At 41.7% G+C, this 23377-nt stretch overlaps 1 protein-coding gene across 3 annotated transcripts in view; it reads left to right on the plus strand.

The window, feature by feature from the left end:
* LOC109936683 overlaps positions 1-10628 on the plus strand; it is a 113150-nt gene extending 102522 nt beyond the window's left edge. For 2 of the 3 annotated variants that reach the window (XM_048592957.1, XM_048592950.1), the window contains exons 15-16: positions 9232-9342; positions 9996-10628. In XM_048592957.1, coding sequence (XP_048448914.1) covers positions 9232-9342; positions 9996-10113 — 229 coding nt within the window. In that variant the 3' untranslated portion in view covers positions 10114-10628. The remainder of the gene's footprint in view (positions 1-9231; positions 9343-9995) is intronic. The other variant, XM_048592965.1, reaches the window with a different exon arrangement.
* Positions 10629-23377: the final 12749 nt, after the last annotated feature.

Genomic DNA, 23377 nt, shown 5'->3' on the forward strand with positions numbered 1-23377 from the left:
TGGCAGCTTGTTCCATATTTGCACCATCCTTTGTGTGAAAAAGTTGCTCCTTAGGTCCCTTTTTAAGTCTTTCCCCCCTCTCCTTAAACCTATGCCCCTCATTACTTTATAAACTTCTTTAAGGTCACCCTTCAGCTGCCTATACTCCAATAAAAGTCCCAGCCTATCCTGCATCTCCTTATAACTCAAACCTTCCAGTCTTGATAACGTCCTTGTAAATCTTTTTTTTGCACCCTTTCCAGTTAAATAACGTTGTTCCTACGGCAGGGCGACCAGAACTGAATGCAGTACTCTAAATGTAGCCGAACCAATGTCTTGTACAACCATAACATGACATCCTAACAGCTGCACTAAATGCTCTGACTGATGAAGGCAAGTGTGCCAAACACCACCTTCATCATCCTGTCTACTTGTGATGCCACTTTCAAGGAATTATGTTCCTGCATCCCGATCTCTCTGTTTAACAACACTCCGCTAGGGACTTACTGTTAACTGTGTAGGTCCTGCCCTGGTTTGTCTTACCAAAATGCAACACATTGCATTGATCTGAATTAAACTTCGTCTGCCATTCTTTAGTCCACTGGCCTAGTTAAGCAAGATCCTATTGTACTCTTCGATAACCTTCTTCATTGTCCCTTGTACTATCAATTTTGGTGTCATCTGCAGACTTACTAACCATATCTCCTGTACTCTCATCCAAATGGTTTATATAATTGATAAACAAAAGCGGATCCAGCGCCGATCCTTGCAGCACAAAGCTGGTCACAGGCCTGCAGTCTGTACAACAACCCTCTACCACCACCCTCTGTCTCCTACTGTCAAGCTAATTTTCTATTCAATTGGCTAGCTCTCCTTGTGATCTAACCTTACTAACCAGTGTACCATGCAGAAACTTTTTGAAGGCCTTGTTAAAGTCCATGTAGACAACATCATTAGCTCAGCTTCCATCTGTCTTCTTGGTCACCTCTTCAAACACTCGATCAAATTTGTGAGACATGATTTCTCATGCACAAAGCCATGCTGACTATCTTTAATCAGTTGTTACCTTTTCAAATGCATATAGATCCTGTCTCTCAGAATACCTTTCAACAACTTACACACAGATGTCAGGCTCACTGGTCTGTGGTTCCCTGGCTTTTCCTTGAGTCTTTCTTAAACAATGGCACAACATTAGCCTCCATCTAGTCTTCCGGTAACTCACCTGTGGCTGTCAATTTCTTTCTTAGCTTCCACAATGTCCTAGGATACACTTGATCAGGTTTCTTTGGGGGTGGGGGCGGTGGTGTGGTGGGAGGGTGGTCATTTTGTATCTGCCTTTATGAATTTTAAGACCTCCATCACTTCCTGTACTGTAATGTGGATTCTTTCCAAGACATCACTATTTATTTCACTGAGTTCCCTAGCTTCCATGTCTTTCTCCACAGTAAATACTGATGCAAAATATTTGATTAGGATCTCATCCATCTCCTGTAGCTCCACTTATAGATGATCTCATTGATCTTTAAGGGGCACTATTCTCTCCCTAGTTACTCTTTTGCCCTTCATATACTTGTAGAATCTCATTGGATTTTCCTTTACCTTAACTGACAAAGCTTTCTCCTGTCCCCTTTTTGTCCATTTTAATATCAACATGCTCTAGAATATCAATGTACCCCTTCCTAATCTTAAAGTCATCTATATCTTTCTCCTTGATGAATACAAATGCAAAGTACTCATTGAGGACCTCATCCACTTCCTTTGACTCCACCCATTAATTCTTTCTTTTATCCTTTAGTGGACCTATCCTTTCCCTAGCTACCCACTTTCTCCTAATATGCATTTAAAATGTCTTGGATTCTCCTTAATCCTACTTGTCAAGGACATTATGTAGCCTTTCTCAGCTCTCCTAATTTCTTGTTTAAGTTCTTTCCTGTTCCCATAATATTTCTCAAGGTATTTGTCTGACTTCAGTTCTGTAAACCTTACACATGCTTCCTTTTTATTTTTGACTAAATTTTCAATACCTCTTGCCATCCAGAGTTCCTGAATCCTGCCATTCTTATCTTTCATTCTCACAGGAACATGCTGGTCCTGTACTCTAATCAATTGGTCTTTAAAAGACTCCCGTATGTCAGATGTGGATTTACCCTCAAACAGCCATTCCCATTCTAATTTCTCCAGTTCCTGCCTCATACTATTATGATTAGCTTTCCCAAATTTATCACCGGCCTTATCCTTATCCATAACTATATTAAAACTTATTAAATTCTGATCATTATTTCCAAATGCTCCCCCATTAAAACTTCGATCACCTGGCCAGGCTTATTCCTCAATAGGTCTAGTACAACACCTTCCCCGGTTGGACTATGTACATGTTGTTTCAAGAAGCCCTCCTGGATGCACCTAACAAATTCTGCCCCATCCAAGCCCCTGGCAGTAAGGGAATCCCAGTCAATATTGGGGGAGTTAAAATCATCCACTACAACAAACCTGTTGTTTTTACATTTTTCAATGATCTGCTCACATATCTGTTCCTTTACCTCCTGCTGGCTATTGGGAGGCCTATAGTATAATCCCATCATAGTGATTGCAAATTTCTTATTCTTGAATTCTACCCATATAGCCTCACTGGATAAGCCCTCCAAGATATCCAGTCTTTGTGCAACCATGCACCTGTACTAATCCAGGCTCTGAGTTCAAATGTCATACTTGTTATACTGCTTGCAATAAAATAAATAAGCTTCTGACCAATAGTCCCGCCATGTTCAGTAGCCTGACCCAGCCTGTTTTCTTGTTAGACTTACTTGACTTGGCCTCTACCTTCTCCTCAATCACTCCACATGCTGACCTACTGTTCTGGTTCCCAATCCCTGACACCCTGATTGATTTCTGGATTCTTGACTTAGTTAAGATCCTTTGATGTTCTTCACCTTGGGTGTTGGTTGGTAAAATGGTCTTTCTATTTTCCTGTTTCCCTTTGACTGATTTGTTAGCTAGCTGGCTTCTTGCACTGAGAGTCAAAGAGTCCTTTTACCTGCAATGTCAGGGTGATCAGTGGATTGTTCTTCAACTGTGACCTTCACAGTACACTAGCACCCGATCCCAGGTTAGTATTTGTTTCACTGGTGCAGTTTCTTCTTACGTTAGCCCATCTTTTCTCCACTAGCACAAACAGACCAATGCTGCAGTCAGTTTTTAACTTTGTGTTTTGCCCTTACAAAAAATAAAGAAATTCCTTAAGAGTTGGATTTCTGCTAAGAAGGGGGAAGATAGTCAGCCCCTCATTATCTCTTCCTGCTGTACCTGTCTCTGTTTGAAGTTTCCCTGACATTCTACAGGTACGACATTCCATGGTCCCACACAGGGCTTTGTCAGGCAGTGACTGAATTTACATGTGCAGACTTTCTTTGTCCCTAACAGTCCTAATTCACAAAACACATTTTAAAATTAAAAGTTTTAAATTGTCCATAGTACTTCAGGGTTCTTTCTGTTGTCATGACAACATGTCTTCAACTTTGCAACCAACACAGGATGAAAATTAGAAACTTTTAAGGTATAGAAAAAAGGATGCATAATTTGGATTAAATTAAAGAGGAGCCTTGGACTCAAATATCTATGGTGACCTTCCAGTGCACTACTGGGGTATTGTTGAATTAATAGAGATGGCATCTTTCAGAAGAGGTATTAAACTGAGACCCATATTCCCTTTTCATTTTACATAAAAGATCTAATGGCACAATTTCAAAGAAGATAGGTGAGTAATATTTATCCTTGGATTAACATCATTTAAACAGATTAACTAAGCAATGAGTTGGCCAGAAATGCATAGCAGCATCAAGGCACAGAAAAGTAGAAGTGGAGTGGCAATCTGAATGTGATTACCAATTACTATGGAAGGTCTAGGCTGACAATACTAAGTGTGTATTATCGAGTATGTCGGTGTATGTGATTACAAGCTTAATATTTTCTCCATATATTGAGTACCAAGATGGAATATGATATTGCCAATCATTTGAAGCTGAAAGAGAAGCAAAGAGGGGTATTTTTGTTAAAGGACATTGAATGAATATAATGAGTGTAAGAAATGTCTAATTCAAAGCCTGGCTTCAGCTCTCAATTTTGCAGCTAATTGATGACCCATGATTTAAACATGACACTAGCTTAGCAGCCAGTTACTGTTTAGAAGCAATTTCCAATGTTGTGGGTGGGTAGGTGAGTGAGGTGTGTGTCTATCATTAATCAGTGGTTATTTTAAAATAGGTCATTTTAAAACCAGAAAACATCTTTTAAAAAATGGATTTACTTCAGATCACTCATAGCTACATGATAGCACTTCTACTACCACATTTAATGAGGGAGCACTCTTTTCAACATCATTGTGTCTATTCGGTCCTTGTTCAATCTCCGAAGAGCCTGCTAATTAAAATATCCACATGTGAAGACCTAAAGAACCTGACCTTTCTGTCTGTTTCTATTTCCGTTTCTATTTCTCAATTGCAGTGCTTTGAATTTGAAACTTCATTGTCATCATGGCAACCTCTCCGTTTTTGTGGCAGCCAAAGGCAGCCTCATATACCAATCTCGGGCTTTGGCCCATGGTCAGGTGTCCAGTTGAGCTAGCCTGGCATGGGGTGGATCCATGCCTCTGAGCTGCAAAGAGCGGTTTACGGTCAATCCGTTTGTTCCCATAGGGGCTGGTCCAGAGGAAGACTGTCACAGTCGGGGACATGTGTTTCCATAGCCCAGGGTCCTGGGCAGGTGTGAGTCAGTGTTGGCAGGTCAGGTGGCTCGAGCAGATGAGGAGTGAGCCCGATGCCATTTGCACACATTGCTACCTCTGCTTCCACATTTGTCTCTTGTTGTCTACCTGTAATCATTGCACCTTGTTACTGCCTAAGGAGTAATGTCACATTCATTACACTTAGACAAGGACAACCAGATGAATGGTGAAATGTGATGTTTTATGAAATGTTTTAATTATTCACATAATGTAATTGTTGAAAGAACCTTGAAACATGAAATTGTTTTCTGAATAAACTGTAGACTAAGTATTTACATCAGTTATAATGATCAACAAACTATGTAAAATTTTTCCAGCTGTCACCTGTGTGTGACATTTATACACTTTTCTCTTCTCTCCCTCCCACTGTGAAACACTGAGCTCCGCTACTTTGCAGATGGAGTGGAGGGAATCTTCTCCATAGTGAAGCCTGATAGCCCTGGAGGTTTAATCAGGAACCCTGGACATTTGTAAGTTGAACCTCCTTGGTTGGAACTTTTCGAGGCTCAGATAAGGCCAGGCAGGGTGGAGGCGTAGGGCCCAGCACTCCCGCAGTCTCCTCAGTGGAGACTGTCAAGGGGCCTATGTGTGGATCAAACTTCAGCTGATACTCCTAGCACTGGTTTGTCTCTTTGTGAATAGCAGCACCTGGACCAGGCTCAAGGCTCCTTGACCCACTCACCCTGCGTTCAGTCCTGAGGACCAATGTATGGGGCAATAAAGTGCATATGTCGTTGACTCTCCAGTAGACCCTGGGTTGGGGCTCCCTCTCCATGGCAACTGCCAATTTCTCCATGGAGGCAGTCAGATGGTTGCAGGACTGGCTGCAATTCTGCAGAATTGAGGTAATAACAGGCAATGAATTTCTGGACTGGCTGCATCACCGCGGCTTCTCAGCAATGTGGACCAGTGCAACTGCTTCAGTCCTCTGACTGTCAGTGACCTGCAGTGTTTCTCCCTTTCTCTCTGTCTTTGGAGCTGTCAGTGTGGAACTCAGTAGGTGACGTCTCAGAGCCCAGTAAGCTGTCATTGCCTATGCAGTTGAGGGGTCAAGGAGGCAGACAATTGCCCCTCCAATGCGACTGAATGATCATCCAGTGAGGTCAGGGATATTTTCTCTGTGGGAACTCCACCTGTAGCGACAGAACAGGCAGATGACATTGCAACCATTGGTTTGTTTAGGTGTTTGATACCTGGTTAATGTGACTGTTGCAGTGGGTTGACAAGTGTTACTGACTTGGGTGTTGGGGCATGGATGTCTCTGTATCTCTACAGGAGTGGACCCTGTCTTCTCCTGCCAGAGCGAGAATCCTTGGAAGGGGTGACGCGATGGATTTCCGTCACCCCATCGACTGTCTGACATTGCTCTGTCATGTTATGGGATGTCTTCAGCTGCTATGACATAAAGCTGGTGAATGAGTAAGACAGAAGTGTGTGTTACTGCTAGTGCATTTGTGGGAATAGGTGTTGAGGTGTTCCAAAGGAATGAGAAGGCAACGTGGTGGGCGTGCAGTGTTAGTGATGTGGGAGTATTGCAGGGGTGGGGTGGTAAAAAGCCTAAGTGAGGAAAGCTGTAACATGCAGTAGAGGGGGTGTCAGAGCATATGCATTGGTGGGAGGTAGGTGTGGTGGCACAGTTGAGTATGAGGCAGCAGAGAGTAGAGTATTACACTTCCCCTGGTGGAGCAGAGAAGATCATTGACCTTCTTTCTGCACTATTGACCAGTCCTTATCACCCTGGAGATGGCACTGAGATGGGTGGCAATAACTGACCATACTGGCATCATATGTTGGCATGGCCTCCTCTGTCGGTCCTCCAGAAAGTTGACTCCTCTCCTCTCCAGCACCACATTCACAAGGACCTCCAGGTCCTGCTCTGAGAAGGATGGTGGCATATTCTCCTTCTCTGCCATCTCCAATGATGCCTAACAGTGAGCAGAAGAGCTTCCAGATCGCAGTATTTCTGTAGGTGCACAGTGTGCTTTGAAAAATGGCGTGACCCCAAGGGATGCTGGTCTTGTAGAAAACCCCTGCTTAGCAGTGAGTTCCTCCCTGACTGGTGGAGATAGGTTGTGATTCTTGCTTTGAGAGCTCAAATAATAAACATTTCATGCCAGTATGGTCAGATATTGTCACCCATATCAGTGCCATCTCCAGGGTGATAAGGACTGGTCAATAGTGCAGGAAAAAGGTCAATGATCTTCCCTGACAGGTGGAGATAGGATGTGATTCTTGCTATGAGAGCTCAAATAATAATTAATTCAGGAAGTTTGCTAAGATTGGTGAGAAAACTCATTGGTCCTCTCATCAAGAATAACTCCACACCATATGGCCATGACTCGCACTTAGCCAAAAGAATGATCAAATTCAGCCAATGCTATTGAATAATGCATGTCATAATTAACATGCAAATTGGCCAGCAATTTGTGGCAATATGTATGCAAATTTGATATCACCACAATTTACTGGACAACTGGTAGCTAGTCCGCTATTTGCAAACTCATACTAAACTATTCCATGCTGTTGAAGTTTGCTTAAATTTTGCCAGTCACTGTTTCAATATAAATTGCAGATTATGCAAGATGAAAACACCTCTGGCTGTTTCCATTGAGCAGTGTAAATTAGATCAAGAAGAGTGGTGCATAAATGTTATCACAGCCAAGTGTAGACAATCCAGTGAAATCAATTGATATCAGAGTGGTTACACCAAATATTGAGCAGCATCCTGGCAGAAATAGCAGGAAAACAAAATGCTGTTTGAGCAGCCCTAAGCCCCCAGAACTCTACTGAGGCAATATGTATTTTTTTATTTCAAAAAGTATACCTTATTCATAAAAATCTTTATACACATAGTCACTACAATGTATAAATATCTGCATCATCACAGCCTACCCTGTTAGTACCAGTCCCCAGGGCTGCATTGTTAAAAATTTTGTTAAGCACAGGGTGATAACATTAATAATGTCTATAAATAAGGAAGTTCAATATTGAGCTATTCCTTGTCCATTCATATAGTTACCGCTTAGGCCTCACATCACCTAGAATTAAGAACTAAACCTCAACTTTTCTCTTCATGGATTTACTCTACTATTAGAGATGTCCACAACTGGTATGTGATTTGCTAGGATCTTCACTGGGTGGAACAAAAACAAAGTTGCTGGAAAAGCTCAGCAGGTTTGGCAGTACCTGTGAAGGAAAAAACAGAGTTAATGTTTCGGGTCCGGTAACCCTCCTTCACAGATGCTGCCAGACCTGCTGAGCTTTTCCAGCAACTTTGTTTTTGTTCCTGATTTACAGCATCCGCAGTTCTTTCGGTTTTTCTTCATTGGGTGGATTTGCTGCTAATGACCCTCCTTGTAAAACCTGTCTTTTGGGGCTGACTAGTATTAATTGATGAAGGATTAACCAGTAATAAGTCTTCAACAGAGGAGGCACATACTTGAGTAACACAAACTAGTTTAATGCATAACAGTAACACACCAAGATATATTAGCCCAAGACTGGTTAACTATATTTATACTAGGTAAGAGACATTGTTGTTTCCTTGGATATAATAACTAGGTCTATGCCACATGGTTGTAGACAATTGAGAACTGACTAGCAACTAACATCAAGATAGAATCATTACTTAGAAATGACTAGCTCCTCCCAGAGGCCATCATTTAAATCAGTGGGAGGAACTATCCCAAAGCTTCTGAGTTAACCCTTTGAGGCTAACAGTCTTGTGCAACAAATGAACTTCTTTAGGCTCTGTAGGCTTGGGATTGCTATAGTGTCCTGTTTGATGGCAGGGATCTTGCTGGGAGCCTGTTCATGAATTATTCTATTCAAAGGGTAATGGGTGAGGGTCCTGCTAATGTTGGCTGGTTTGGAGGACATCTGACCTCATTGCTATCCCACCACTAGAATGAAAGTGTAACTCTCGAGGTCAGGCAGTTATTAGATAGATAGAATTAGCATAGTGGATTGCTGCTTTGCACCCATGACAAGACACTACCTATTTGTTGCATTATATGATCAATTGTTGAATTTGAAATATTTCTTCTTTATAAATGATAGGTGACTGTGATGTGAATTCTTAATATATGCAGTATGATATGGCATTATAAATTTTGACTCAAACTTTGCACTATCAATACTAAATTTTTACATATTGCACACACACACAGGTAATATCTTAAACTGACAAATGTCTTAGATTGACTTTAAACTTTTACTGAGAGTCAACCTGATCCAACAAAAGAATTATAATGAATAATTTGTGTATATTATCATCAATAAGTCAATGAATTTTATTTGGACAGTGTAAACTGCTTCATTTGCTGCTGACATTTCTTACGTCAAAACCTTCAGTTTAGTTAACTGGTTCCCAGCTGCCTTGGAAATGCTTGTAGTCCTCTGCACAAAGTAAATTATAGACAATTGAATATATTGACTGCACTGGTATATTTTCATCCTTTAACCCAAACTAGGATTTGTCTATTGGCTGTCTACTGCAATCAAAACTTAGAATGTGTGAAACTCAGTTTCTGCAAAGAAATTACTGAAGATACCATTAAAAAGTTATGTAAAAACTGCAGACGGTACGTATGGAAATTTTAATTAAATAATTTTGCTTAGAATCTATGTTCATAACAAGCTGTTATTTAAATATCCCAAACATGATGAGGGTGGTGCAGGTCATGTGTTATAACCTACATTGCTACAGAATGATAGAATCCAGAATCCAGATCATAGATCAGTAAATTTTCCAGTGGGTTTTATGAAACATGATCCTGGCCAGCTGTCATGCACTTCCTATTCACCTGATCGAGTCCAATCTTTTAGATGGACATTATCTGAACTCCTAAAGGGGAGGAAAAGTATATCACCTTAATGTAAAAATTGAAAGAAATGTAATACTGCATTGTTTCACCTCTCTGTTTTGTTTATTGCTTTTGGGATCATTTACTATAATTTTCTTGCTCTGAAATGGTTCAATTTGTAATGGAATAGAAAGTGAAAATGAAGGTTGAAATTGTAAACATATTCTCTTGCAGCTTGGGGCTTCCACTTAAGCCTGGACACAGGAATTTCTTCTATTTCCATTAGACAGTATATTGCACAAAGATTCAGTGAATAAAATGTTGTCATTGAGTTGATTTTGGCTGCGTCAATGTGTGTTTAATCACTGTAAACTGAGTTTCTTCAAGTGTATTTAATGCAATATTCTACATATGCTTTTTCTTGTTTTTAGACTGAAGTTGCTTCATCTATACGGCTGCCACTCTATCCATGATCTGAAGGCTATTCAAGATGTGAACAAACAAGTGAAATTGCACCACGATCTTCCACTTAGTATTGTCACAAATTGAGGATGCTGAAAACATTAAGTTTCCTTTATCAGTTGTGATTTCTTCTTTGCTATACTTTGTGAAATTCCCACTGGATTCCCACTTTCTAAATTGGGAGTTAACATTTATCAGATTGTGACTCATGTCATCGACATTAGGCTTAACCAGTACTTTGTTTACAATTACATGACGTATAATATTCCCATTTGAAGAGGTACCAATGTTGCAGTTTGGCTTTTAGAATTGGTTGGATTTCACTGTGAGTGATGAATGGGATTTCAGCCATTCATTACACTTCTTGACCATTAATTGCTATGAGACTTTGTGCTGAAATCAGCTGTAATTATAGAGCCAAATTGGTGCTCAATAAAGCATCTCAGTCCTGTGTGGACAGGACAAGCAGTAGTGAACGCTGCAGAGTCTGAACCCGAAAATGTAAATTGGAATAGTGAATTCAATGTCAAGATAGGTATAGAAAAGATAGATTGTTTGAGAGAGACAAAGAAAAAATGAAAATAAAATTCTGAACAATGAGACACTGCGTTTGTAAATGTTAATTTTCAGTACTAAAAAGATTGTTCAACAATCATAAAGAATTATCATGATGTTACAAGGATGCTTATATTACATCAACAAATCCAATATTTTTCTGATGTGTTTAGTTCCTAACACTAAGTGAAGTAAAACACCATGATTTTCACGTTATTTGGTTAGTCAGATGGCAAGAAACCGTAATATCACAGCTTTGGAGCAGGAGAGCATCTCAGGCTGTAACTTTCTGAATGACATTATTGGGGTGTAAAGCAATTAGCTAACTGAAACAAAAACAGAAATTACTACAGAAACTCAGCAGGTCTGGCAGTATCTGTGGGAAGAAAGCAGAGTTAATGTTTTGAGTCTGGTGACTCTTCATCCATCACTAGACTCAAACTGTCACCTGTCCTTTCTTCCCACAGATGCTGCCAGACCGACTAGGTTTCTCCAGAAATTTCTGTTTTTGTTGTGAATCTTCAGCATCCACAGCCATAGAGTCATGCAGCACGAAAACTGACCTTTCAGTCCAACTTGTCCATGCTGACCAGATGTTCCAATCTGACCTAATCCCATTTGCCAACATTTGGCCCATACCCCTCTAAACTCTTCCTATTCATATACACATGCAGACTTTTAAATGTTGTAATTATACCAGCCTACACCACTTCCTCTGGTAGCTGGTTCCATGCATACATCAGCCTCTGCGTGAAAAAGTTACCCCTCAGGTTCTTTTTAAATATTTCTCCTCTCACCTTAAACCTATGCCCTCTAGTTTTGAACTCTCCCACCCGAGGAAAAAGACCTTGGCTATTCACCCTATCCATGCCCCTCATGATTTTATAAACTGCCACAAGGTCATCCCTTAGCCTCCGATGTTCCAGGGAAAAACGTCCCAGCCTATTCAGCCACTCTCTATAACTTAAACCCTCCAGTCCAGGCAACACCCTTGTAAATCTTTTCTGTACTCTTCTCACATTTAACAACATCCTTCCTATTGAAGGGCGACCAGAATTGTATGCAGTATTCCAAAAGTGGCCTTCCATGGCAGATGTTTTGATGGAGCCAGATGCATAGAAATTCAGTGTTACACTGATATTCAAGGTCTTGAATGCCCCCTAGTCCATCAGCTGTTAGCTGCCTTGCAGCATGGTGATGGCCTCCCGCAACAGATACAGTCTTTTCTTGCACTGGTTCCCAGACATCTAATATGCTATGCCCCCGCTTCCCATTAATGTTGCTGGATTAATAATCCAGAGCACCAGGCTACTACTTTAGGGACTGAGGAGGGAGGAAGTAAATGGACAGGTGTTACATCTTCTGTTGTTGCAGCAGAGATGCCGTGAGGCTGTGGGGGCGTGGTGTTGGGAGTGAAGGAGGAGTGGACCAGGGTGTCCTGGAGGGAAAGGTCCTTGCAGAAAGCTGACAAGGACCTCCATCCTCAGTATCCAAGGGTCCAAACACACCTTCCAGGTGAAGCAGTGCTTTACCTGCACTTCACACAACCTTGTCTACTGTATTCACTGCTCACCACATGGTATCCTCTACATTCGGGAAACAAAGTGTAGACTGGATCACTGGTTTGCAGAACACTTGAGTTCGGTTTGCAACAAAGATCCTGAACTTCCAGTTGCCTGCCACTTCAGCTTTCCACCCTGCTCCCTGGCCAACATTTCTGTCTCATTCTTTTTGCAGTGCTCCAGTGAAGCTCAGCGCAAGCTGGAATAATAGCAGCTCATTTTCCGCTTGGGGACCCTGCAGCCTTCCAGATTCAATATTGAGTCCAGTAACTTTAGGGCTTAAGCTCTCCCGAGTCCTTACCCCAACCCCTACATAACCAGGCATTGTTTCACATCGTCGACTATTACACACAACCCATTGTTAGTCACTAACAGTTCCCATTAATATTCACCCTCCCAGTCAGGTGACTGTGTGGAGTTTGTACGTTCTTCCCCATGTCTGAGGTGGGTTTCCTCCCACAGTCCAAAGATGTGCAGTTTAGGTGGATTAGCCATGCTAAATTGCCCATAGTGTCCAGGGATGTGCAGGCTAGGTGGATTAGCCATGGGAAATGTAGGGTTACAGGGTTAGGGAAGCAGGTTGGTTCTAGGTGGGTTGCTCTTTGGAGGTTCAGTGTGGACTTGATGGGCCAAATGGCCTGCTTCCGCACTGTAGGGATTCTATGAAATTGATGCTGTTACCTACAAGACATTGGTTAGAATTGATGTGCATAGAATGACAATGAGAGTTGCATTGGAATGAAGAGTGGTACTTAATCGCTTGGTGGGGCATGCGTGTCTCACTATCCCCACCGGAAATTATTTAGCTGGAGTGGGTTCAGAAGAGATTTATCAGGATTTTGCCAGGTATGGAAGCTTTGAGTTATAAAGAAAGGCTGGATAGGTTGGGACTTTTTTCACTAGAGCGTAGGAGGGTGAGAGGTGACCTGATAGAAGTTTATAAAATAGTGAAGGGTATAGATAGAATTAATAGTAGTTGTCATTTCCAAAGGATAGGGTATTCAAGACTCGTGGGCACATTTTTAAGGTGAGAGGAGAGAGATTTAAAAAAGACATGAGAGCCAAATTTTTTACACAGAGGGTAGTTTGTGTGTGGAATGAACTTCCTGAGTAAGTGGGGGGTCTGGGTGCATTTACAATGTTTAAAAGACATTTGGACAAGTACATGAATAGGAAAGGTTTGGAGGGATAATGGCCAGGAGCAGGCATGTGAGACTAGTTAAGTTTGGGATTATGTTTTGCATGGACTGGTTAGACTGAAGGGTCTGTTTCCATGCTGTATGATTCTATGACTCTAACAGTAATTCAGCAAAACATCAAGGAGGACTGGTCGAAGTGATTAAAATGGAGTTCTTACAAGAGGACAGATTGGTGGTGCTCAATAACTTGAAGGACTTATAAAGTTGGAGGATTATAGAGATAGGGGGCAGGCAGCCATAGACGGATTTGGAAATGAAGATAAAGAATTTTAAAATTGTGGTATTGCTCATCCAAAAGCCAGTAAACCTATCAGTGATGAATCCAGGCATGGGCCGCAGAGCTTTGGATGATCTCAAATTTATAGACAGTTGAGAACAACCTGGAATGCGCTCGAATTGTCAAGTCTGCAGGAAACAAAAGCATGAATGAAAGGTTCAGTTGCAGATAAGATAAGGTAATGGCGAAGCTGGGCAGTTATGGAAGTAAAACAGACAATTTTGGTGACATTGCGGAAATGTAGTTGAAAGCTCAACTTGAGTGGTTCTGGCATTAAAGTATCCAGCTACATAATACAGGCTCTTGGCAGTTGCTAGGGCCACTCTCAGGATTGTGCTTTGGCACTGTCATTGATCTGAATGAAAATAAAGTTCTAATGTTCAAACATAAGGCTATGGACCAAGCGCTGAAAATTGGGATTATATTAGTTAGGTGCTTGTTTTTGATCAGGACAGACTTGATGGGACAAAGGGCCTTTTTCTGTGCTGACCATCTCTATTACTCTATGACTCTAAATCTTACGTCAGAAATTTAATATTTCCAATCTCATCATATTCTCCCAACGACTCGTTACTATCAACATTGCTCAGTGGCTGGGAAACTTCTGCCCGACATGATTATCATATCACATAACTTTAAATATAGTGTGACAATCTAATATGTAGGGATAGATCACCTGTATACTTAATTAAACAATCTTTCCATGATGTGAAACACTATTTGGATAGTTTTTACACAGTGTATGCAGGCATTTCTATCAGTGCATCGTTTGTCCAGAATGTTTTGCCAGTTTGCTCAACCTGATATTTTCAAAGTATCGTGCAGTGTGTTTTATTAACATTTTAATCCGCAATTGTAGGAAAACACATACTTTTTTTACTTGGTTCCAACCTGAATGACGTACAGTTTGGACACACAAAATGGTTCACTGCCTAAAGTTACTTAATAATACTTACGGCTTCCCTGGTATTTAAAGGGGCAGCAACATCTTCAAATTGTTGTACAGCAAGAAATTCTGCAACGACCTGTTCCTGAAAATGGTATCACTTTAATTCATACCCTTGAAGTCTGTACTCTTTGTAAGGCACTAAATCAAAATTGTTTGAAGTTGAAGGCGTGTTACCATGTTGACATTTTAAAGACCTGGAATGTTCTTAATCTGTTTCCATGCATGACTGTGTACAGTACATGCTCTTCTCTGTCTCAGATCTCTAGGATGTGGCTTTCAATTTGTTACTATGGCTTCATTCACTTGTTTTATAACTATTGCCATGGTGATAATATCTTGGGTTCTAGGCTGGCTGAAACTATTTGCATTCCTGCAATCAAAATGTTGATAAGCTCTGCTATGTGGTTTACAGTTTATAAGTCATTTTATTAACTCTTTATGAGCTATCAATGAACACAAGCATTTCTAATTTATCCTTCTCAGTTTCACATTACACTTTCCAATAGAATTTCTCACCAATGTAAGCCAGTTGGATATACCCAATAGTGTGAAATACAAGTAACCTCCTAAATAATGGGATTAAAATTCCGATTTAATTGCTACCTTGCAATTTACTGCTAAACATTTACAGCTGTATTTAGTGCGATGAATAAGTAATAAGCAAGAACTGCAGCAATTGCCTTCTTGAAAACTGCAATTGGAATTCAGTATAGAATGAGTTAAAGTGTCACAGCAAAGATATGTTAGAGGTGAAGGCAATTGCTGCAGTTCTTGAAGATTACTTATCCATGGGAGTAAACACAGCTGTACACGCCTGGCAGTGGGCTGCAAAGTAGCAATTGAATTAGGCTTCAAATCCCATTATTTAGGAAGTTACTCGTACAACAACCTGTTGAGTATGTCCAACTGGCTTACGTTGGTGAGAAATTGGATGGCAGTTATATCATTTACAGACAACTTGCACCTCTTAACGTTAAAGTGCACTTTGCATCTATTACATTTGAAATAATTTGGGATACGAAATGGAGATGGCAGTCAGAACAAATGCTTTTAAGAGTGCTGAGATAACAAGGTGTAGAGCTGGATGAACACAGCAGGCCAAGCAGCATCAGAGGAGCAGGAAGGCTGACGTTTTGGGCCTAGACCCTTCTTCTGAACTCTTCTTCTAGACCCTTTTTCTGAAGAAGGGTCTAGGCCCGAAACGTCAGCCTTCCTGCTCCTCTGATGCTGCTTGGCCTGCTGTGTTCATCCAGCTCTACACCTTGTTATCTCAGATTTTCCAGCATCTGCAGTTCCTACTATCTTTTAAGAGTGTTATTCTTTTCTGTCACCATGATTGACACCCTTATGATGGAGATGACCAAGAGAAGAGAGCTACATTTTCTTCTTTACAGGAAGCAGGTTTCAAGCCAAATAACCTGACATGACTTTCAGAAGTGGTAAAGCAACTCAAAGCAAAGAGCATGGCACACAGGACCTACCCACAATGTTGAAAACGTTCATTGCTGTGACCAGAACAGCTAAGGCAAGGTTCATACTCTCAAATTTGTTAGTCTCTCTTCAGACTGCGCCACTTGTAGCACCAGCACAAACAAACCTCCCACCCTCTGTTTCTTATCACTCTCCTCCAAACAGCATAGCATTTAATTGAACCTTTTTCTGCTACTTTTAGAATGTGCACTTCCGACCTCATAATTCTATGTCTCACATCAGTGCTGGATTTATGCATTAAACAGAGGAAGTTACAGCTTTGGGACTCACATTATGTGGGGCATCTAAATATGAAAATGGAATTACTAAATTTTAAGTTTTACATAAATAGTAGAAAAATAAAGATGGGAAAAATTGACTTTCTAAAACCATTATTTTAATTCTATATGATAAATGTGCACTTACCTGGTTAGACAGTTATTAAATGACTCCAAAATTACTATATGAAACAGTCCTGCTTGGATATTAAACATGATCAGAAAGTTTTGATTTACTCCCAGCCTGCATTCTAGAAATGCTATACTCAGTTTTCCAGGCTTCTGTGTTTCACACTGATGAATTGCAGTGCATCCCCATAGTGCTGGCTCTTTCCTCTGACTCACAATAGTCATATCATCTTTTTAGATGCTTCAGTCACTAACTATAAATGCCTTGTATGGCTTTTTCAGATAATAATAAATATAAAGATCTTTTTGAATTTTGAAACATTTTCATTTTAAATAACAAATGGACTTTCTAAACCCTCAAAATGTGAAAAAAAAATTCCCTTCTCTCTTTGATATCAAGGAAATGCATATTATTGAAATGTACGCATTACACTATTTTTCTTCTACTTCATTTGTAAATATAATAGATTGAGTTCAAATAAGTTCTCTATGGTTTTCGTTTCTCACTATTATAGAGAGGCCTGTTAAAAATGAAGATAACATTTGAAAGCGGATGATCAGAGAAGTGAAAAGAAACTGCTGCTTGAGAGTGACTAAAAGAATGACCAAAAGTTGACAAATATTTCATTGTAATAAAGGAGGGATCTCAAACAACAGTGTTAACTGTGGAACAGCCCATATGAGAAATCAAAGTGCTCATTCAGGAACAAAATAGATATTGTTCGAAAAGTCTGTTTCGTTATTGAAAGTTAATGGTGAAACCCTGTTGGATTTCAGAATCATGAGCACTCTAAGAATCATTGAAAAGCTTTGCTTAACTTTTTGACAATATGGGTTAACATTTGATCCCAACTTGAGGAACAGATTAAAAAGAAGCAAGAGTACTGGAGACACATACTTGAACATGTTAGTGTCATTGTCTGCATTTCAGCACAATGTGGATCTGCTTTTAAGAGCAGAAATGAAGTGTTTAATTCTTGGCGTGATAGAACTGAACATTACAGAAACAATGGATTGGGGAAACCTTTATGTTTGTTGAAAACAAGGTGTGATGAAGTCATCAAGCTTATACCTGAAAATGAGGATTTTGTTTGGATGTGTTGAGAAAAGCAGGATACTTCAGTTTGTCTGTTAACTCTACATCAGATTCTTCACATGTTGATCAACTAAATGTAGTTGTAAAATATACGTAACATGATGATGCATTTTCTACTGAACACTATCTAACTTACCTTACATTAGAAAAGCATCTAGCCCAACATAGCCCTGGATTATCCAGGCAATCTCTGCAAAATTGATTTCAATGTGTGTAAAGTGTAGTCATCATAATGCAGTTATGTTAGCAACATATAGTACCATGCAGCAAAAACATCTAGAAAAAAATCCGTTTTCTATGTACATTCCAATTGCTGGAGATTCACTGAATCTCAAATAAAAGCCAAATATTTGGATAATTGAAATCTGAAATAAAAATAAAGTGCTAGAGACACTTCACAGATCTGGCAGCATCTGTAGAGAGAGGAACAGTGTAAATGTTTTAAGTCTAATGTGACTCTTCTTTGGAACAGGTAGAAGACAGATCATACTCAACCACCACCTGGAAACCGATATCCATTTCAAGCCACCGTCTCCCACAGCTACCTAGAATACACCTACTCTCACCCACCTTCCTGCAAAAATACCATGCCCTAATCCCAATTCCTTCGCCTCCACCGCATCTGCTCCTGAGATGAGGCATTCCACTCCCGGACATTCCAGATGACCTCGTTTTTCAAGGACCGCAATTTCCCCTCCACAGTGGTCGAAAATGCCCTTGACCGTGTCTCTCGCATTTCCCGCAACTCATCCCTCACACCCCCTCCCCGCAATAGCAACCAAAACAGAATCCCCCTCATCCTCACATACCACCCCACCAACCTTCGGATCCAACGCATCATCCTCCGGCACTCCTGCCATCTGCAATCAGACCCCACTACCAAAGACATTATTCCCTCCCCACCCTTATCTGCTTTCTGGAGGGACCACTCTCTCCTTGACTCCCTTGTCCGCTCCATGCTCCCCACCAGCCCCACCACCCCCGGCACTTTTCCCTGCAACTGCAGCAAGTGCTACACCTGCCCCTACACCTCCCCGCCATCCCCATCCCAGGCCCCAAGAAGACCTTCCACATCAAACAGATGTTCACCTGCACATCTGCTACTGTGGTATACTGCATCCGCTGTTCCCAGTGTGGCCTCCTCTATATCGGGGAAACCAAACAGAGGCTTGGGGACCACTTTGCGGAGCACCTACGCTTGGTTCACGACAAACGACTGCACCTCCTAGTCACGAGCCATTTCAACTCCCCCTCCCACTCCTCGGACGACATGTCCATCCTGGGCCTCCTGCAGTGCCACAACGATGCCACCTGAAGGTTGCAGGAACAGCAACTCATATTTAGCTTGGGAAAGCTGCAGCCCAATGGTATCAATGTGGATTTCACAAGCTTCAAAATCTCCCCTCCCCCGACCACATCCCAAAACCAGCCCAGCTCGTCCCTGCCTCCCTAACCTGTCCTTCTTCCCACCTATCCCCTCCTCCCACCTCAAGCCCCACCCCCATCTCCTACCTACTAGCTTCATCCCGCTTCCTTGACCTATCCGTCCTCCCTGGATTGACTTTTCCCCTCCCAACTCCCCATCTACACTCACCTTTACTGGCTCCAACCCCACCTCTTTGACCTGTCTGTCTCCTCTCCACCTATCTTCTCCTTTATCCATCTCTATCTGCCTCCCCCTCCCTCCCTATTTATTTCAGAATCCCCTTCCCCTCCCCCATTTCTGCAGAAGGGTCTAAACCTGAAACGTCAACTTTCCTGCTCCTCTGATGCTGCTTGGCCTGCTGTGTTCATCCAGCTCTACACCTTGTTATCTCAGATTCTCCAGCATCGGCAGCTCCTACTATCTCTCATACTCAACCAGCCTGCACTTGCAAAACCCAAAGCAAAATGTTTGCTGGATAGATATTATTCTATGATTGTTAGGGCTTGCTGAACACCCCTGAGTGAGCTAATAGATAGACTAACAACCAATTGAGATAATCAATTCAGCTTATAACTTGGGTCATTTACATTTGTTAGAATTGACACATAGTCCTATGTAAGAACCCATTCTCGGAGAACAAAGGAATATGTTCAAGCCTTGTATCTTTTTTATTACTTAGGAACTTGGGGAGCCTAATGTTCACCATTACTTACTCTGTGGCAATACCTTAGCCAATCAAAATTAACCTGCCAACAAATCAGCACTCTTTTTACGCTGTTGTCTAAATAGTTATGATGGTTTGAAATTTGACATTCTTGTATTTGTCCTGATGAGTATCGGGTGAAATGCTTTGGTATCACATCTCTCAGCAATACTTGACCATAAAGCTGTGTTTAGCTCTCCTCACATTGTAACAGGGACTTTGGTTATGGAAGCTCAGACTGTTGTTATTTTGCCTCTGGATCCCAGCAACTCCAGTCTACAAAGCACGAAAGAGACAGAGGACAGAGGATTCCATATCAGCACATCATGCATTCACTTTATTTTCATTAAGAAAAGGAAACAAAAAATTAAAAAGTCCTACTTTCCACCCAACCTTTATCAATGGCAAGCAACAGCCTATTTGCATGCATTAATATTACATTATTATCTAATCTCATCTCGTTTGTATGCAGCTTGCTATTTTCTCAGGCAGTGGAGAGAAACTAGAAGGCGAGAATTCCTGACATGAAGGTTTGAGCAGTTACCTGGAAGCTCCAGCTCAGCACTTACTTTTCCACCACCTTGGCCATAATTTCCCAACATCTCAGGGTACACTCCATGGACAGCAACCACCTGCATCTTTAATCCGCGCAGGTTGGCAATGGACACGCACCAGATTCACCACATCCTCACGGCATATCCCTGCCTCACAATTGAGTACTTCAAATCTGCACTTAGGAATGCACTGACACCTGCCATTGACATGCTGCTACCAGGCCACTTTGTCTGCAGAGGCAGACAGCAATCGCAGGCATCAGAGTCCCCTCAGGGCTCTTAGTTTGCTTTCTTAGTGCTCACTCACTTTGTGCTTATTGGATGCTCACAGCATCTTTGCTTTACCTTGCCTTGCATTTTTTTGCACGTTGGTTCCTCTTTCTGAATTTACACCATCACATATTGCTATCTTGTCCTTTTACGCAGGTACAAAGCTATGCAGCTTGTAATGGTTGCTAGCAGTGATCAGTCCAGGGAGTAGACATGATTATGTGCAGTACCTGGCTATGTCAATGCCAGACCTACATAATATGGCAGCAAACATACTGAATGCACTTCAACCAAATGGCCATGCCTTAAAGGCTAAGAAGATCAGTCCTCAGCCAAATAAAGGTGGACTATTTGATTCGATTTGTTGTTGTCACATGTACCAAGATATAGTGAAATGTATTGTTTAGCATGCTTACCAGACAATTCATACCTTATGTAAGTACAACAGGCTAATAGAACAGAATGAAGAATATAGTGTTACAGCTACAGGGAAGGTGCAGAGAAGGATCAACTCTACTATATGAGAGGACCGTTTATAAGTCTGATAACAGTGAGGAAGAAGCTGTTCTTGAATCTGTTGGTACCTGTTTTCAAACTTTTATATCTTCTGCCCAATTGAAGAGGGTAGAAGAGAGTATAACTGGGGTGGGATGGGTCTTTGATTATGTTGGCTGCTTTCCAGAGGCAGTGGGAACTATAGATGGAGTCAATGGAAGAAAGGTTGGACTGGGCTGCATTCACAACTCACTGTAATTTCTTGCGATTATGGGAACAGCAGTTGCCATGCCAAGTTGTGATGCAACCGAATATGATGCTTTCTATGGTGCATCTATAAAAATTAGCAAAAGTCATTGTGGGACATGCTGAATTTCCTTAGCCTTCTGAGAAAGTCGGGGCGTGGTGTGCATTTTTGACTGTAGCATCAATTTGGATGGACCAGGATAGATCGTTGGTGATATTTACTCCGAGGAATGTGAAGCTCTTGACAACCTCCACCTCAGCACCATTGTCATAGACAGGAGGTGTCCTCCACTCCGCTTCCGGAAGTTGATGAGCAACTCCTTCATTTTGCTGACATTGAGGCAAACATTGTACTCTGACTTGTCATTGTTTGAGATCTGATGAACTACAGAGGTGTCATTAGCAAATTTGTAAATGGGCTTAGAGCTGAATTTAGCCACACAGCGGTGAGTGTATAAGGGGTATAATAAGGGGCTAGATATATAGCCCTGTGGGGCATTGGTGTTGAGGATTATTGTGGAAGAGGTGTTGTCGCCTATCCTCACTGGTTGTGGCCTGCTGGTCAGGAAGTTAAGGATCCAGTTGCAGAGGGTGGAGCAGAATCCTAGGTCTTGGAGTTTGGAGATGAGTTTTGTTGGAATTATGGTGTTGAAGGCAGAGCTAAAGTCAATAAAGAGGAGTCTGATGTAAGTGTCCTTGTTAGCCAGATGTTCTAGGGATAAGTGTAGATCCAGGGAGACGATATCTGCTGTGGATCTACTGTGACAGTAGGCAAATTGTAGCGGATCAGGCTATCTGGGAGGCTGGAGTTGATGTGTGCCATTACTAACCTCTTGAAGCACTTCATAATGATGGATGCCAGAGCCACCAAGTGGTAGTCATTAAGGCACGTTGCCTGATTTTTCTTTGGCATTGGGATGATAGTGGTTTTCTTGAAGCAAGTGGAATCCTCACATCCTAGTAAGGAGAGGTTAAAGATGTCTGTAAATACTTCCGCTAACTGGTCTGCGCAGGATCTGAGTGCACAGTCAGGAACGCTATCTGGGCCAATCCTTTTCGGTGAGTTCACCCTCAGGAAGGCCAATCTGACATCTGCAGCAGTGACTGTGGGTACAGAGGCACCCAAGGCTGTTGGGCAAGTTCAAAACAAGCATAGAATGTATTGAGCTCATCAGAGAGGGATGCATTGTTATCAGCGATTCTACTCGACTTCGCTTTGTTGCCTGTTATCTTGTCTAATGGCAATTAGGGGTTCTGCCACAATCAATCATGGGCCTCATCTTACTTCAGTCCAAAGGATTTGGCATTGTCAGCTGGCTGCCTGGAGCAGGCAGAGTTGGGGATTCCATATCATTACAATCCGGGAATCGGGCCATGGTCAGTCCTGCAACCACTGTGAAACCAGTCAGGGGATTAGTGGCACACCAGTCAGGGAGCTGCACAGAGATCAGGGAGGGGACTGGTCACTCATCAGTTGGAGCTGTCCTTCCAAAACAAACACGGGTGTGGGCTACAATCAGTTCTGGGGTGTTCACTAAAATCCAACGTGGGTTATCAGGGACTGCAGATATAGTGGGCAATTTGGGGAACTCAGTTGTAGGGATTGGGGCAGCATGCTAGGATGTAGAGGGGACAATAATTGTAAAATGGTTTAACTCCAAACACAAGAGTGGGAGATGATAGACCATTGGAGGACATGGGTTATTGTGGGTTTGTGAGGAATGGAATCATCAACATTCACTCCATCAGCATTCAATGGAGGACAGTACTTCAAAATGGTTAGCATAACCTACGCTTTTGGCTTGGGATTAGGAAGTAATGTTGAGAGAGGAAGACCTAAATGAAAGAGCTGCACGGGAATGTGTGGAAGCTCAGAACTGATGAGGATGTCAGAGAATGCAAGGAAGAAAGGAATATAAAGGTTTGAGGGGACATACAGATTAATAAGCCAGTGACTGTCTCTGCAAAGTGCTACTTGTGTTGGCTTCCATCCTTATCTGAATCGCAAATGCAGAATGGAAATGAAAAATGTCTGGCCTCACACTCAGCATGCGTTCTGTCTGAGGACACGTACACTAGTTGTGAGTGATGTGAGACCCTTCAAGGAGCAATTGCATTAATCAGGTACATTTCCAGTGTAAT

Source organism: Rhincodon typus, chromosome 3, assembly GCF_021869965.1.
Source record: "Rhincodon typus isolate 14 chromosome 3, sRhiTyp1.1, whole genome shotgun sequence".
Taxonomy (NCBI): domain Eukaryota; kingdom Metazoa; phylum Chordata; class Chondrichthyes; order Orectolobiformes; family Rhincodontidae; genus Rhincodon; species Rhincodon typus.